The sequence below is a fragment of the Prionailurus bengalensis genome, chromosome C1 (assembly GCF_016509475.1).
Source record: "Prionailurus bengalensis isolate Pbe53 chromosome C1, Fcat_Pben_1.1_paternal_pri, whole genome shotgun sequence".
Lineage (NCBI taxonomy): Eukaryota > Metazoa > Chordata > Mammalia > Carnivora > Felidae > Prionailurus > Prionailurus bengalensis.
The window spans coordinates 117,502,613-117,515,073 of NC_057345.1; the positions used below are offsets into that span (position 1 = coordinate 117,502,613).

Sequence of the window (12,461 nt, forward strand, 5' to 3'; positions counted from 1 at the left end):
CCTCTTCCCACTGACTAATCCTCTGACCCGCTGGGAACGAGAGTACCCCTGGGGCAGAGCTGTTCTGGGGGTTCAGTCATTGGGTAAAGGAGTTTGACATCTAGTGTAAGCTTAATAAACGATGCCAGCTGTTAGAATTTGTTGCTGCTGCTGATGTTATTGTCACTATTGTTTTAGATTTCCAGGAGAAATTCAGAATGTGCAAGGCCAAGGTCCTCTGATGAGGTGAAACGGATGTTTGTTGTAGGATGTTTAGTGTATTAACTGGCAACAAAATACCATATACTGCGTGCTTAAACAGCAGAAGTGTATTTTCTCACAGTTCTGGAGGCTGGAAGTCTGAGATCAGGGTGCCAGCATGGTTGAGTTCTAATGAGGGTCACTTGCAGCTGGCCGACTTCTTGCTGTGTCTTCACATGGTGGAGAGAGATCTCATGCTCTCTGGGGTTTCTTCTTGGAAGGGCACCAGCCCAATCATTAGAGCCCCCATCTCATGAACTCGCATGAACCTAATGATCTCCTGAAGACCCCATCTCCAGATATTATCATGTGGGCATTGGAACATAGGAATTTGGGGAGAACACTGTTCAGTCCCCAGAATTGGGCAATTCTGGCCTTTGCTGCTAAACGGATAGTAACCTACATTCACTGTGACAGTAGAAGTGTCTCCCCCTTTACCACTTTTTGAGTCACACACACAGATTACTGTTCTTACATTTAGTCAGAGTGTGTATCAGTCAGAACCATGGGTCTTAATGCTGAAAGAAGTAATAGGGACCATCTCGTCCCTTTGCCTTCAGAAAGGTTAGGTCCTTCTGTTAGGTCCTCAGCCTGTACCTAGCTCGGCTTCGTAGAATTTGTAAGAAATGGATCGTACAGTCTCCCTGCCTTTGAGAAATTTATATCATTTAGATAGGGAGATTAAAAACAGTAACGCAGAGCCGTGTAAGAGTGAGTTACAACACCTGTATTGTGGATTTAGGAATTCAGAGAGCAGTGATTAAAACCAACTGGTATATTCCAGTGACACTTGACAGGCAGGTTGAAAATTGAGTTGCATTTTGAATGATGAGTAGGAGTTGGTAAAGAAAAGAGACGAGTTCTAACCTGATGTGTTTAAATAATGATGTGTTAAAGAATGCCAACATTGATAATACTTCTTTGTATGTTAGTCTGAAAAGTGGAAAATAAAACCTAACTTAAAGGTCATATTTTTGATTAAATAGATTGTTCTAACATGCATTTAAGACCAAAATTAGCACCAAAGATGACTGTATTCACTAAGAGATAGATAAATATAAACATATACACACATGTTAAAGAAAAAAAGAGAGACAAGAAAAATCAGACCAGGAAATAACATGAAGAACGGAGGAGAAGTAGAATAAACATGGCCTAGGTTGGGGCCAGTGTGGGGAGAGTGACAGAGGAGAGAGGATGCAGGTATGGGTAAGTGTCCTTCCTTGGAGAAAGTTTGCTTCACAACCAACACGCACACACGCGCAGGCACGCACACTGTTGGCAGCCCCAGGACTGGGTTGAATAGCTCTGTGTGGTTCTAAGAAGAGCCCCCTTGTGCTCATGGCACATGGGAACTGTCCTTTGTCTGTCTTGTTTGCTGGTTTATGTCTTGGTTACCGTTGTTATCTCTAACATCGAGGGTAGGTTTATTAAAGATTTATTGAGTAATTAATTATATGGGTTATTGAGGTTGTGAATTGAGAGGATCATGGGAACGACAGTCTGGTCATTAGAGAAAAATTACCCTCTTACTCGTTTCCTTGAATGAGTTCCTAAGACTACTAAGATTTACCCCCGCGGAGATAAAGACCCTGGGCTTTTGACAAGTTCTAAAGAGGTAGGACCCAAAGCAGTGATGTAATCCAAAGGAGATGAGACCAGAGTTGTTTTCGTGCACAAATCAGACCAAGAAAGATTACAAAGGTGAAAAGGCTTGACAAGAAGGGATGTTGAAAGATTAAAGAGAGGAAAATAGATGAGTAGATTAGGGAAAAATCCATTTTAAGCACTACCTAGGATCTTCTTAGGAAAATTGTTTTTCAGGGTATTTTTTACTTTTTTTTCTTTTGTACAAGGCATTCTGTGAAATTAATGCAAGGAGCAATCGCCTGGTTCTGTAATAATGTACGCTGATTTTTTTTTTTTTTGCACTTGTACATCTTATATTAACATATTATTTGAGGTGGTATAAAAACAAATGACAGTGATAGGCCCTTTTGGTAATGTTGCCACAAGGCTGCGGTTCCTGATTTGAGGGGAACTTTTGTATCCTGTCTCTTCTGTGTCTTGTGTATTTACTTTCTGATCGCCATTGATGCTTGATTACTTTTACTTGCTTAGGTTTTCAGTCACTGTTGATTCCAACTCTGATGTTCCATTTTTTGAAGCCCATTAATTAGAAGGAATTTGCCAGTTCTAAAAAGTAGCATGGGAAGAAAAAAAGCTTTTATTTTCACTAACATAAAAATAACCAAATTACATATTTTTTTCTTTACAATCTTTAGGCGCTGTTTTGAATTTTTAGATTTACTTTTACAAGAATGGCAGACACATTCACTGGAACGGTAAGCATTTCTTTGGCTGTTTTTTCCCCTCTGAATTGAATCTTGAGATTTAATGTCTCAACAAGTGGTCCAACCTGCTTTTTTGTAGGAATCAAAGGAATCTAAGCATTTGTTTGCATGGCTACACTTGTTATTTCTACTGATGCGAGGCACTTAATATTGGCAGAAACTTTTAGTGAATTTCATTGATTACAATACTGTGTGCCTAGAGATGTGGACCAGTGTGCACCATACCAACTACACAGCCACAATTAACTTTTTTTTTTAATTATTTTTTAATTCCTGTGTAGGTAACATACTGTTACATTAGTTTCAGGTGTACAACATAGTAATTCAGTGATTCTATACGTTATTCAGTGCTCATCATGATAAGTGTCCTCTTAATCCCCTTCATCTATTTCCCCCATCTCCCCATCTACCTCCCCTCTGACAACCACCAATTTGTTCTCTCTAGCTAAAGAGTCTGGTTTTTAGGGGTGCCTGGGTGGCTCAGTCGGTTAGGCATCTGACTCTTGGTTTTGGTTCAGGTCATGATCTCATGGTTTCATGAGTTCGAGCCCCACATCCAGCTGGCAGTGCACAGCCTGCTTGGGATTCTCTCTCTCTCTCTCTCTCTCTCTCTCTCTCTCTCTCTCATTCTCACTCTCACTCTCTTTCCCTTCTCTCTCTGCCCTTCCCCCACTCGTGTTGTCTCTGTTGCTCTCAAAAATAAATAAACTTAAAAAAATTTTTTAAAAAGAGTCTGTTTTTTAGTTTGTCTTTGTTTTGTTTCGTAAATTTCACATCTGAGTGAAATCATATGGTGTTTGTCTTTCTGTGACTGACTTAATTTCACTTCTGTGACTAGATCTAGATAGTCACATCTAGATCTAGATCCGTCCACGTTGTCACATATGGCAAAATCTCATTCTTTATGGCTGAGTAATAATACTCCATTGTATATCTTTTATTATCATGACTGGATGTTGTACTTTGTCAAATGCTTTTTTCTGGATCCATTGAAATGATCATATGGCTTTTTATCCTTTCTCTTGTCGATGTGATGTATCACATTCATTGATTTGTGAATATTGAACCACCCTTGCATCCTAGGAATCCTACTTGCTGGTGGTGAATGATTTTTTTAATATATTGAATTAAGTTTGCTGATATTTTGTCGAGGATTTTTGCATCTGTGTTCGTCAGAGTATTGGCCTGTAGTTCTCTTTTTTTGTAGTCTTTATTTGGTTTTGGTATCAGGGTAACGCTGGCTTCATACAATGAGTTTGGAAGCTTTCCTTCCTCTTCTGTTTTTTAGAATAGTTTGAGAAGAATGGGTATTAACTCTAAATGTTTTGTAGAATCCACCTATGAAGCTATGTGGTTTCTGGACTTTGATTTGTTGGGAGTCTTTGGCTTACTGATTCAGTTTCATTGCTGATAATCAGTATATTCAAATTTTCTATTTCTTCTTTAGTTTTGGGGAGTTATATATTTCTAGGGATATATCTTTTTTTCTAGGTTGCCCAATTTGTTGGCATATAATTTTTCATAATATTCTCATAATCTTTTGTATTTCTGTGGTGTCAGTTATTATTTTTCTTCTTTTGTTTCTGGTTTTGTTTATTTGGGTCCTCTTTTTCTTTTGATGAGGCAAGCTAAAGGTTGATCAGTTTTGTTGATCTTTTCAGAGTACTAGCTCCTGGTTTCAGTGATCTGTTCTGTTGTTTTTTTAGTTTTTATTTTGTTTGTTTCTGCTCTAATCTTTATTATTTCCATCCTTCAACTAGTTTTGGATTTTGTTTGCTTTTCTAGCTCCTTTAGGTGTAAGGTTAGGTTGATTATTTTAGATTTTTCTTGCTTCTTGAGGTAGACCAGCATTGGTATAAACTTCCCTCTTAGAATAGCTTTTACTGCATCCTAAAGATTTTGAACTGTGGTGTTTTCATTTTAACTTGTCTCCATGTATTTTTTTATTTCCTCTTTGATTTCTTGGTTGACCCATTCATTGTTTAGGAGCATATTCTTTAACTTCCATGTATTTGTGCTCTTTCCTGGGTCTTCTTGTGGTTGATTTCTGGTTTCATAGAAACCAGTTTGGAAAAGATGCATTGTATAACTTGGATCTTTTACAACTTGTCAAGACTTGTTTTGTGGCCTAATGTGTGATATACTCTGGAAAATGTTCTGTGTGCACTTGAAGAGAATGTGTATTCTTCTGTTTTAGGATGGAATGTTCTGAATATATATGTTAGATCCATCTGATCCAATGAGCCATTTAAAGCCACTGTTTCCTTGTTGATTTTCTGTTTGGATGGTCTATCCATTGATATAAATGGGTTGTTAAAGTCCTTTACAATTGTATTACTATTGATTACTTCCCTTATGTTTCTTATGTCCTGCTTTATGTATTGGGTGTTTTGTTGATACCCATGTTTGGTGCATAAATATTTGTAATTGTTATATATTTTGTTGGATTGATCCCTTTGTGATATATGCTGTTTTAAAATCTATTTTGTCCATTATAAATATTGCTATTCCAGCTTTCTTTTCACTTCCATTTACGGGATAGATACTTTTCCATCCCTTCACTTTTCTGTGTATATGTGTCTTTAGATCTGAAATGGGTCTCTTGTAGGCAGCGTATAGATGGGTCTTGCTTTTTTATCTGTTCTGTCATCCTGTGTCTTTTGATTAGAGCGGTTAGTCCATTTGCATTCAAAGTAATTATTGATAGGTATGTATTTATTGCCATTTTGTTACTTATTTTAGTGTTGTTTATGTACTGATTCTCTGTTCCTTTTTTTTGTTGCTCTCTTCTCACAGTTTGCTGATTTTCTTTAGTAATATACTTGGCTTCCTTTATCTTTATTGTTTGTGTACATATTACTAGTTTTTGATTGGTGGTTACCATTAGGTTTGTAGATAACATTTTATGCATATAGCAGTCTAGAGTTGCTAATTGCTTAAGTTTTTAGGTCTCTACTCCTCTCTCTCCACGCTTTAGGTATGTGGTGGTATACATTCTATCCTTTAATTTTGTGAATCGCTTGATGGATTTTTATAGATGCAATTAATTTTACTGCTTTTGTGCTTCCTACTTTTCTTACTCCTGCTTATGGTCTTTCCTTTCCATTCAAAGAGTTCACTGGTTTAGGGGTTATGAATTTCTTTAACTTTTGTTTGTCTGGGAAACTCTTTATGCAGCAAGGCTATCATTAAGAAGAGAAAAGAAGAGAGAGAGTATTCTTGGCTGAAGAATTTTTTCTGTCAGCACTTTGAATATATCATGCCACTCCCTTTTGGCTTGCCAAGTTTCTGCTGAAAAATCAACAGATAGCCTTAAGGAGTCTCCCTTGTATGTAACTGTTTTCTTTTATCTTGCTACTTCTAAAATACACTCTTTATCACTTCTTTTTGACTTCTTAATTACTGTGTCTTGATGTGAACCTCCTTGTGTTGTTTTATTGGGGGCTCTTGATACCTCCTGTATCTAGATTTCTGTTTTCTTCCCCAGATTTGGGCAATTTTCAGCTATTATTTCTTCAAATAAATTTTCTAACCCCTTTTCTCTCTTTTCTCCTCTGGGATTCCCTATAATGCAAATGTTACTATGCTTGATGGTGCCCTAAGTCTTTTCATTTTTTTTTCCTGTCTCCTTTTCAGCTTGATTGCTTCCCATTATTCTGTCCCCAGTTGCTGATTCATTCTTCTGCTCCATCTATTCTACTATTTATTCCCTGTGGTGTATTTTTTAATTCAGTTTTTTGAGCTCTTCATCTCTGATGGGTTCTTTTTAATGTTTTCTCTCTCTTTGTTAATGGTCTCACTGACTTCCTCCACTCTTTTCTCAAGTCCAGTGAGTATCTTTATGACCATTACTTTAAATTCTCTATTAGGCAGATTACTTACCTCCATTGTGCTTACGTCTCTTGCTGTGATTTTGTCTTATTCTTACACTGGGGACATAGTCCTTTCTCTCCTCATTTTGTCTAACTCTGTGTCTGTTTCTTTGTGTTAGGGAAGTCAGCTGCATCTTCTGCTTTTGAAGGTAGTGGCCTTATGAGGAAGAGGTCCCGTAGTGCCCTGCAGTGCCGTGTCCCCAGTTCACCAGAACCTGGCACTTCAAGGGTGTCTCCATGTGTGTTGTGTGTGCCCTGCTCTTGGGGCTGAGCCGCTTTTCCTTTCAGTCCAGTCGTCTGCATTGGCTCTCTCCTTGTTGTGGGCAGCATTTGATTGCTGTGTTGTTAATGGGCCGGTCCAGAGCCACCTGGGCTTGAGTCACGTCGGACTGGGCATCTGCCAGAGAGGTGGTGGTACCGAGCTGCCGGGCACTTTCCTTGTGTTCTCCCATGAGAAGCTTTCATTAGCGGGTTCATTAGACCAGCTGACTCCAGCCCACTGCTGGGGCCGCAGTCTGGCTGGGTGTGTGCTTATCTTCCTTCTTCCCCTCCTTCCCCAGGACAGGAGTCACGTTGCAGAGGTGCTGATCCCTGTCGGGGCTGCTTTCCTCCTGCCTGACTTATGGTACAAGTTTTGCATAGGTTTGCTGTGGAGAGAGACCTGGAACCAAAGGCTTGGCTGGACAGGGTGTGTCCACAGGAGAAGGCAGACATGCTGTGAGCAAGCTGGGTGGAACGTGTTGGCGCTGAGCTGGTTCTCCCAAGTGTTGGTGTGTCTAGGCAGGGGACCCACTAGCTCCTTTGTGCCTAAGGATTCCTGCCCCCCAGCACATGCTTAGAGATTAGTAAAGAAACGTCCCTCTTGTATACCCCAGGCATTTTTCAAAGTGTTGCTTCTGTGCTGTATCTCTGAGGGGCTGCTGTACTCTTTAAGGGTGGTGCCTCAGTTTCCTGTTTACCTCCTGCTGATGCTTAAAGTTTCAGGTGGTAAGCGCCATGATTGTAAGAACTCAAGAAATTGTGCTCCTCTGGTTTTCATGTGGGTTCTTGTGCCTGGGGTGCTTGGTGTCAGGGTTTGGTCCTCTCCCTTGCACGTGTCTTGAGTGTCTCTCCCTTTTGGGGAAAGCCGGTGAGCTCGTTTAGCTCCTACCACATCTGTGCCCTTCCTGCCCTCTTCAGGGTGGCCTCCTCTCTACACGTAGCTGTGGAGAGTCTGTCTGCCAATCTACAGGTGGTTTTCTGGGTTATTTCCACAGATGTGGGTGTTACCTAGTTACATCTGTGGGAGGAGGTGATCTTGGAGTCCTCTACTCTGCCATCTTCCTGAGAAGTCAGCCACAATTAACTCCTTATTGGCTCTCAGCCAGCTGCCTGACATTCGTGTCCGTTCCAACCAAGTAAATGTTCCAAGCTGCTCTTTGTAGGCCAGGTGTAACTCTTAGGTCCTTAAAGGAGTTCCACTCATCTGAAGGTTTTCTTTTTGATCCCCCTGTATCAGACACTTAGCAGTTTTCTCTTTATTCAGGTTGATGTGTGGTAAGTTTCACATCATGAAGATAAAAGGTAGGATTATGGCAGAATTCTTAAGCAGGTCTCTTAATTTTAAGATTCATTCTTTCCCATTTTTAGTTCCTTTGAATTTCAGGTGCCTGTTACTCTTTCTGCATTACATTTGGAGAGAATAGATGATGATGTTTTGCCACCCATGTTTTCATGTTACTTAGTTTGTCAAGAAGCTTACAGCATACTAATCATTTTACTAGTGGAATTTTAATGAAGCGAGTACTTACGGGAGTCCCATTCTGTACTGCAGGGGTCAGAGAGGAAACAAAGCCATCCCTCCCAGAGGTAAAATTTCATCTGCAAAGTTCTTGAATCTAGAGGATAGTCACACGTTTTTTCAGTACTTTCTTGTTCTTTAATCTCTTGATAGGCAGTGATAGTTCTAGAATTGAGAGGTAGAAATCAGAATGAGAGATCTGATGTGAGGACCTGTGAGTAGAACAGTCACGTGTGAAGAACTCAGATCTGGCCTTGTGTGTTTTTTGTTCATTCCCCTCCTTGCTTAGTACCCACCACTTAGCAGACACTCGCCAAATACTGAATGAATGAATGAGGCATGAGGCAGATTGGTAACTACTCTTTGTTCTAGGAGACTAATTCATTCCAGCCTTTTTTTCTTTTCTTAAAAAGCTGTTAGACATTCAAAGAGATACTTTACTAATTTCTTCTCTGCTAGGGCAGAATGTAACTAAAGAAAATACCTATTCATAACATTGTTGCAGGATTTTATAAAATTATTTCATTTTACACAGTGGAACTTGAAGAATACATTGTGTTTATAGAAATGTGATGTGGGTAGCCTCCTCATATTAAGGTTATTATTACCTCATGATTTCCGTAGAAACTAGTTCTGACTGTGGGAAAGTAGAGTCTTACTGGTTGGGTTCATAAAAGATGGAGCTAAATAAGTATGGCGTGAAAAAAGTCAGCCATTGTTTAACAAACTCGCCCACAGGGTAGGTAGATAGGGGCAGCCGGTGGAGGGTGGAGGTGGGGGGACCGGGACAGAGGTAGAGGTTAGAGCTGCCGAGAAGGGAGTGCTTGGATTTTCTACTCTGCGTGATAGTTGGCTAACTGGGCACAAAGCCACAATGCCATTTTGTAATTTTCACACCTGATTTCATCTGCATAAAACCACATGTTAATGACAATCACTGCTTTCTCTCCTAAATTTCTAGACACATATCAGTATTAGCCGAAACAATAAAGAAGGGAATACACGATGCCGATTCCGAAGCAAGGATAGAAGCCAGAAAGTAAGTGTTTGTTGTATACCATTTGTTTTTAATTCACTATTTTTATGTTTCAGATGTGTTGTTTAGATTGCCTTATTTTTTAAAAAATTTTTATGTATTTTTGAGAGAGAGACAGACACAGCACAAGCTGAGGGGTGGTGTGGTGCAGAGAGAGAGGGAGACACAGAATCCGAAGCAGGCTCCAGGCTCTGAGCTGTCGGCACTGAGCCTGACGTGGGGCTCCAACCCGTGAACTTTGGGATCATGACCTGAAAAGTCAGATGCTTAACCGGCTGAGTCACCCAGGAGCCCCTAGATTGCCTTATTAAAAATTCGTTAAATGGGGCGCCTGGGTTGCTCAGTTGTTTAAGAGTCTGACTCTTAATTTTGGCTCAGGTCATAATCTCACAGTTTGTGAGATCGAGCCCCACGTCAGACTCTGCACTGACATCCCGGAGCCTACTTAGGATCCTCTCCCTTCTTCTCTTTCTGTCTCTCCTCTGCTAGTGCTCTCCCTCTCAAAATAAATAAATAAAAACTTAAACATTTGTTAAGTTACATGAATAATGTTTTGTTATTCATGACTGTTAAATATGACCCCAAAAGCCTTTTCACAATATCTCTCTATTTTTGTGCTTAGAAGGTTGCTCGGTGCCCAGACCTAAGAGACTGAGTGATATTATTTGAGTATAAACAGGACTGAGGCACACAATAAAATGCTCCTTTTTAAATTTATGAGAAATTATTACATGAATCTGCAAAGCACTTGTTTGCATGCTCAGACTTACTCATTAGGCTCTGTTAAAAGCCAGGTCATAATCCCCAGGGACCTTTTGATTGCCCTTGAAAAATTATGGGCCCTGGGACCCTTCACCTGAGAGGGCATCTTTGCAGGTGTCAGGTGGCTGCTCTGGAAGTGTGAGCGTGGTGAGGGGCAGGCGGGTGATGGGACGCAGTGGGGACGCACACTCACCATCCCACGATCGAGGCAGTTTTGCCATTAGGGCTGGTAACGCTCCCGTCCTGTGGCTGTGGCCGTGCATTCCGTGCTCCCCTGGGCAGAATCGTGTCCTTGTGACCCACGGGTCAGATGCTGAGACTTCCTCTGTCTCGGGCAGTGTGTAGGTGAGTGCTGTGAATTTTGCACCCGTGGAGTTTTCTCTGTGCCTTCACAGTGCCCGGCTCTTCTCCTTGACACAGGCAGTCTGTTATTCCTCACCTAGAACGTTACTGTTCTATTTAGCTGCACTCGTACATCCTCCTCAAGTCTGTGTTGTTCCGTGACTGCTCCCTCAGTCACGTTCCATTCTCCTGGTTTCTGAGGTCTTTGGAGGACCTCCTGGAATCACTGAAGCGCTTACCATAATCTCAGCTTGGGTAGTTCTTGCCAAAATAAGGGCCCTCGTTAATAGTTGCTCACAACTATTAGGAATGGATTTGTTAGTCACCCGCTTCAGCGGCTTTTATCCTGGCATGTATATTCCCTCCCTGGTTTTTTCTGGTTCTTTAGTCACACTGCAATACAGATTTCAAGTAGCTGCGGGCATCTCTGCGCCTCTCTGTTGTACATCATCTAAGGCAACTGTAAACACCTCCAGTCAATGAGTGTCGAGCGGCGTGTGGAAAAGCTGCCACTGATGAGTGCCCTCCATCTTCTGGGTCTAGTTCTGGGTGTTTAAGCTCCATCTTCTCTAAGGTTCAGCCCTTTAGTTTGCATTTTGTAAATGAGACTCGATTCAGAGAAGTCAGGTAACTTGTCCAGTGTCAGAAGAGCCAGTAAGTTGTGCAGGCAGGATCCATACGCGGCCCCCTTTGTTCACTCTCCCTTCCTGGTCCTGTGTCGCTCCTGGTAGCAGCGACCCGAGGATTCTAGTCCTTGACCGTGTCACGTGGTGGGCTGCAGAGCTGGGCGCAAGCCCCACGTGATCCTGACTGTGCGGCCCGCTGCGTGTCTTCCCTAGGTGCTACTGGGGTTTCCACAGTCACTTCAGCAGAGAAGCAGAGCATTTGTACCACACCTTGGAGTCCTCCTACCAGAAAGCCCTGCAGTCCCACCTGAAGAACTCGGACAGCATCGTGTCTCTGCCGCAGTCCGACCGCTCGTCCTCAAGCTCTCAAGAGAGTCTGAAGTAAGCACTTCAGCCGTGCTTCTCGTTAGTGTGAGCTTTTAGGTTTAAAGGTTTGCTACATGAGAACACAAATGCCAGCTGTGTTTTTACATATACGTGCCTGTGCTAATCTCCCCTTACTTCAGACAGGTTCTGCTACGTAAGATACCGGGGGACCGGTAAGGAGTAGGGCGCCTCGGTCTCTGCCATAGCCGTGTTTAGTGAAATTTATATGGCAGTCCCAGAATACGGTTTTGGAATCGAATAAGTGAATTCTTGAAAGGGTCTTCTAAGAGAATGTGAATGTTAACTTGGAGACAAGTCTGGAAAGGGAGGGCGTTCGGCACTTGGGAGTGAATGTATTACTGTCCTCGCACTGTGTTTCTAACTTCTGTCTCTAGCCACGACTTCTCTCTGTATGTCTGGAAGATAGTCCAGTCTATAATGCTAAAGCTTTGTTCAAAATTGGGGATTGATAAGATTGTGGTCCCAGTTACCTGAGAAATCCTGAAAAGTCTGCAATGATTCCTTCATCCTCCTAGTCTCCTGTTGTAGACTGTACTTGTGTGAACACAGATGGAGTGCTCATTGGATAATAATAAATGCGTGTATACTTTTCAGTCGGCCACTCTCTGCCAAAAGAAGTCCTACCGGGAGCACCACCTCTAGAGGTAAGACTGACGGCCGTGGAGAAGGTGGTCTCGGGGAGGCCTGTTTCTGTGAGGCTCCCAGAGGCTGCTTGGTTGGTGGAAGCCGGTGACCTGCTTGCAGGTGCCCCTCAGGTTTGCAGAGGGCACTCTCGCGGCGCTCCTGCTGGACTGAGTAGAGCCCCGCTGTCCCAGGGGCTGAGGGCTGTGAGGAACCCACGCTGAGGATGCCTTGGGCAGGTGGAAGTGGAGCCCTGTGACCTTTCCTCTCCCACCTCCCTCCAGCATGTGGATCCCTCCCCAAATAGTGCTGCTGCTTTGCTCTGGTCACTTGATAGGAGACTAGGGACAATGGGTGAAGCTTTGAGCAACAGCAGTGGGATAGCGGCTGTTCGAGGTGGGAGAGTGGAATGTTCCCCGGCAGCGGGAGGGTGTCTGAGAG

The 12,461-nt window shown here is 42.3% G+C and overlaps 1 protein-coding gene across 29 annotated transcripts in view; it reads left to right on the forward strand.

Moving 5' to 3' along the window:
- The window catches only part of CLASP1 (cytoplasmic linker associated protein 1), a 276,145-nt gene that overhangs the window by 159,444 nt on the left and 104,240 nt on the right, over positions 1-12,461 (forward strand). For all 29 annotated transcript variants that reach the window (XM_043576525.1, XM_043576524.1, XM_043576531.1 and 26 more), the window contains exons 15-18: positions 2,526-2,585; positions 9,208-9,285; positions 11,226-11,393; positions 11,994-12,043. In XM_043576525.1, coding sequence (XP_043432460.1) covers positions 2,526-2,585; positions 9,208-9,285; positions 11,226-11,393; positions 11,994-12,043 — 356 coding nt within the window. The remainder of the gene's footprint in view (positions 1-2,525; positions 2,586-9,207; positions 9,286-11,225; positions 11,394-11,993; positions 12,044-12,461) is intronic.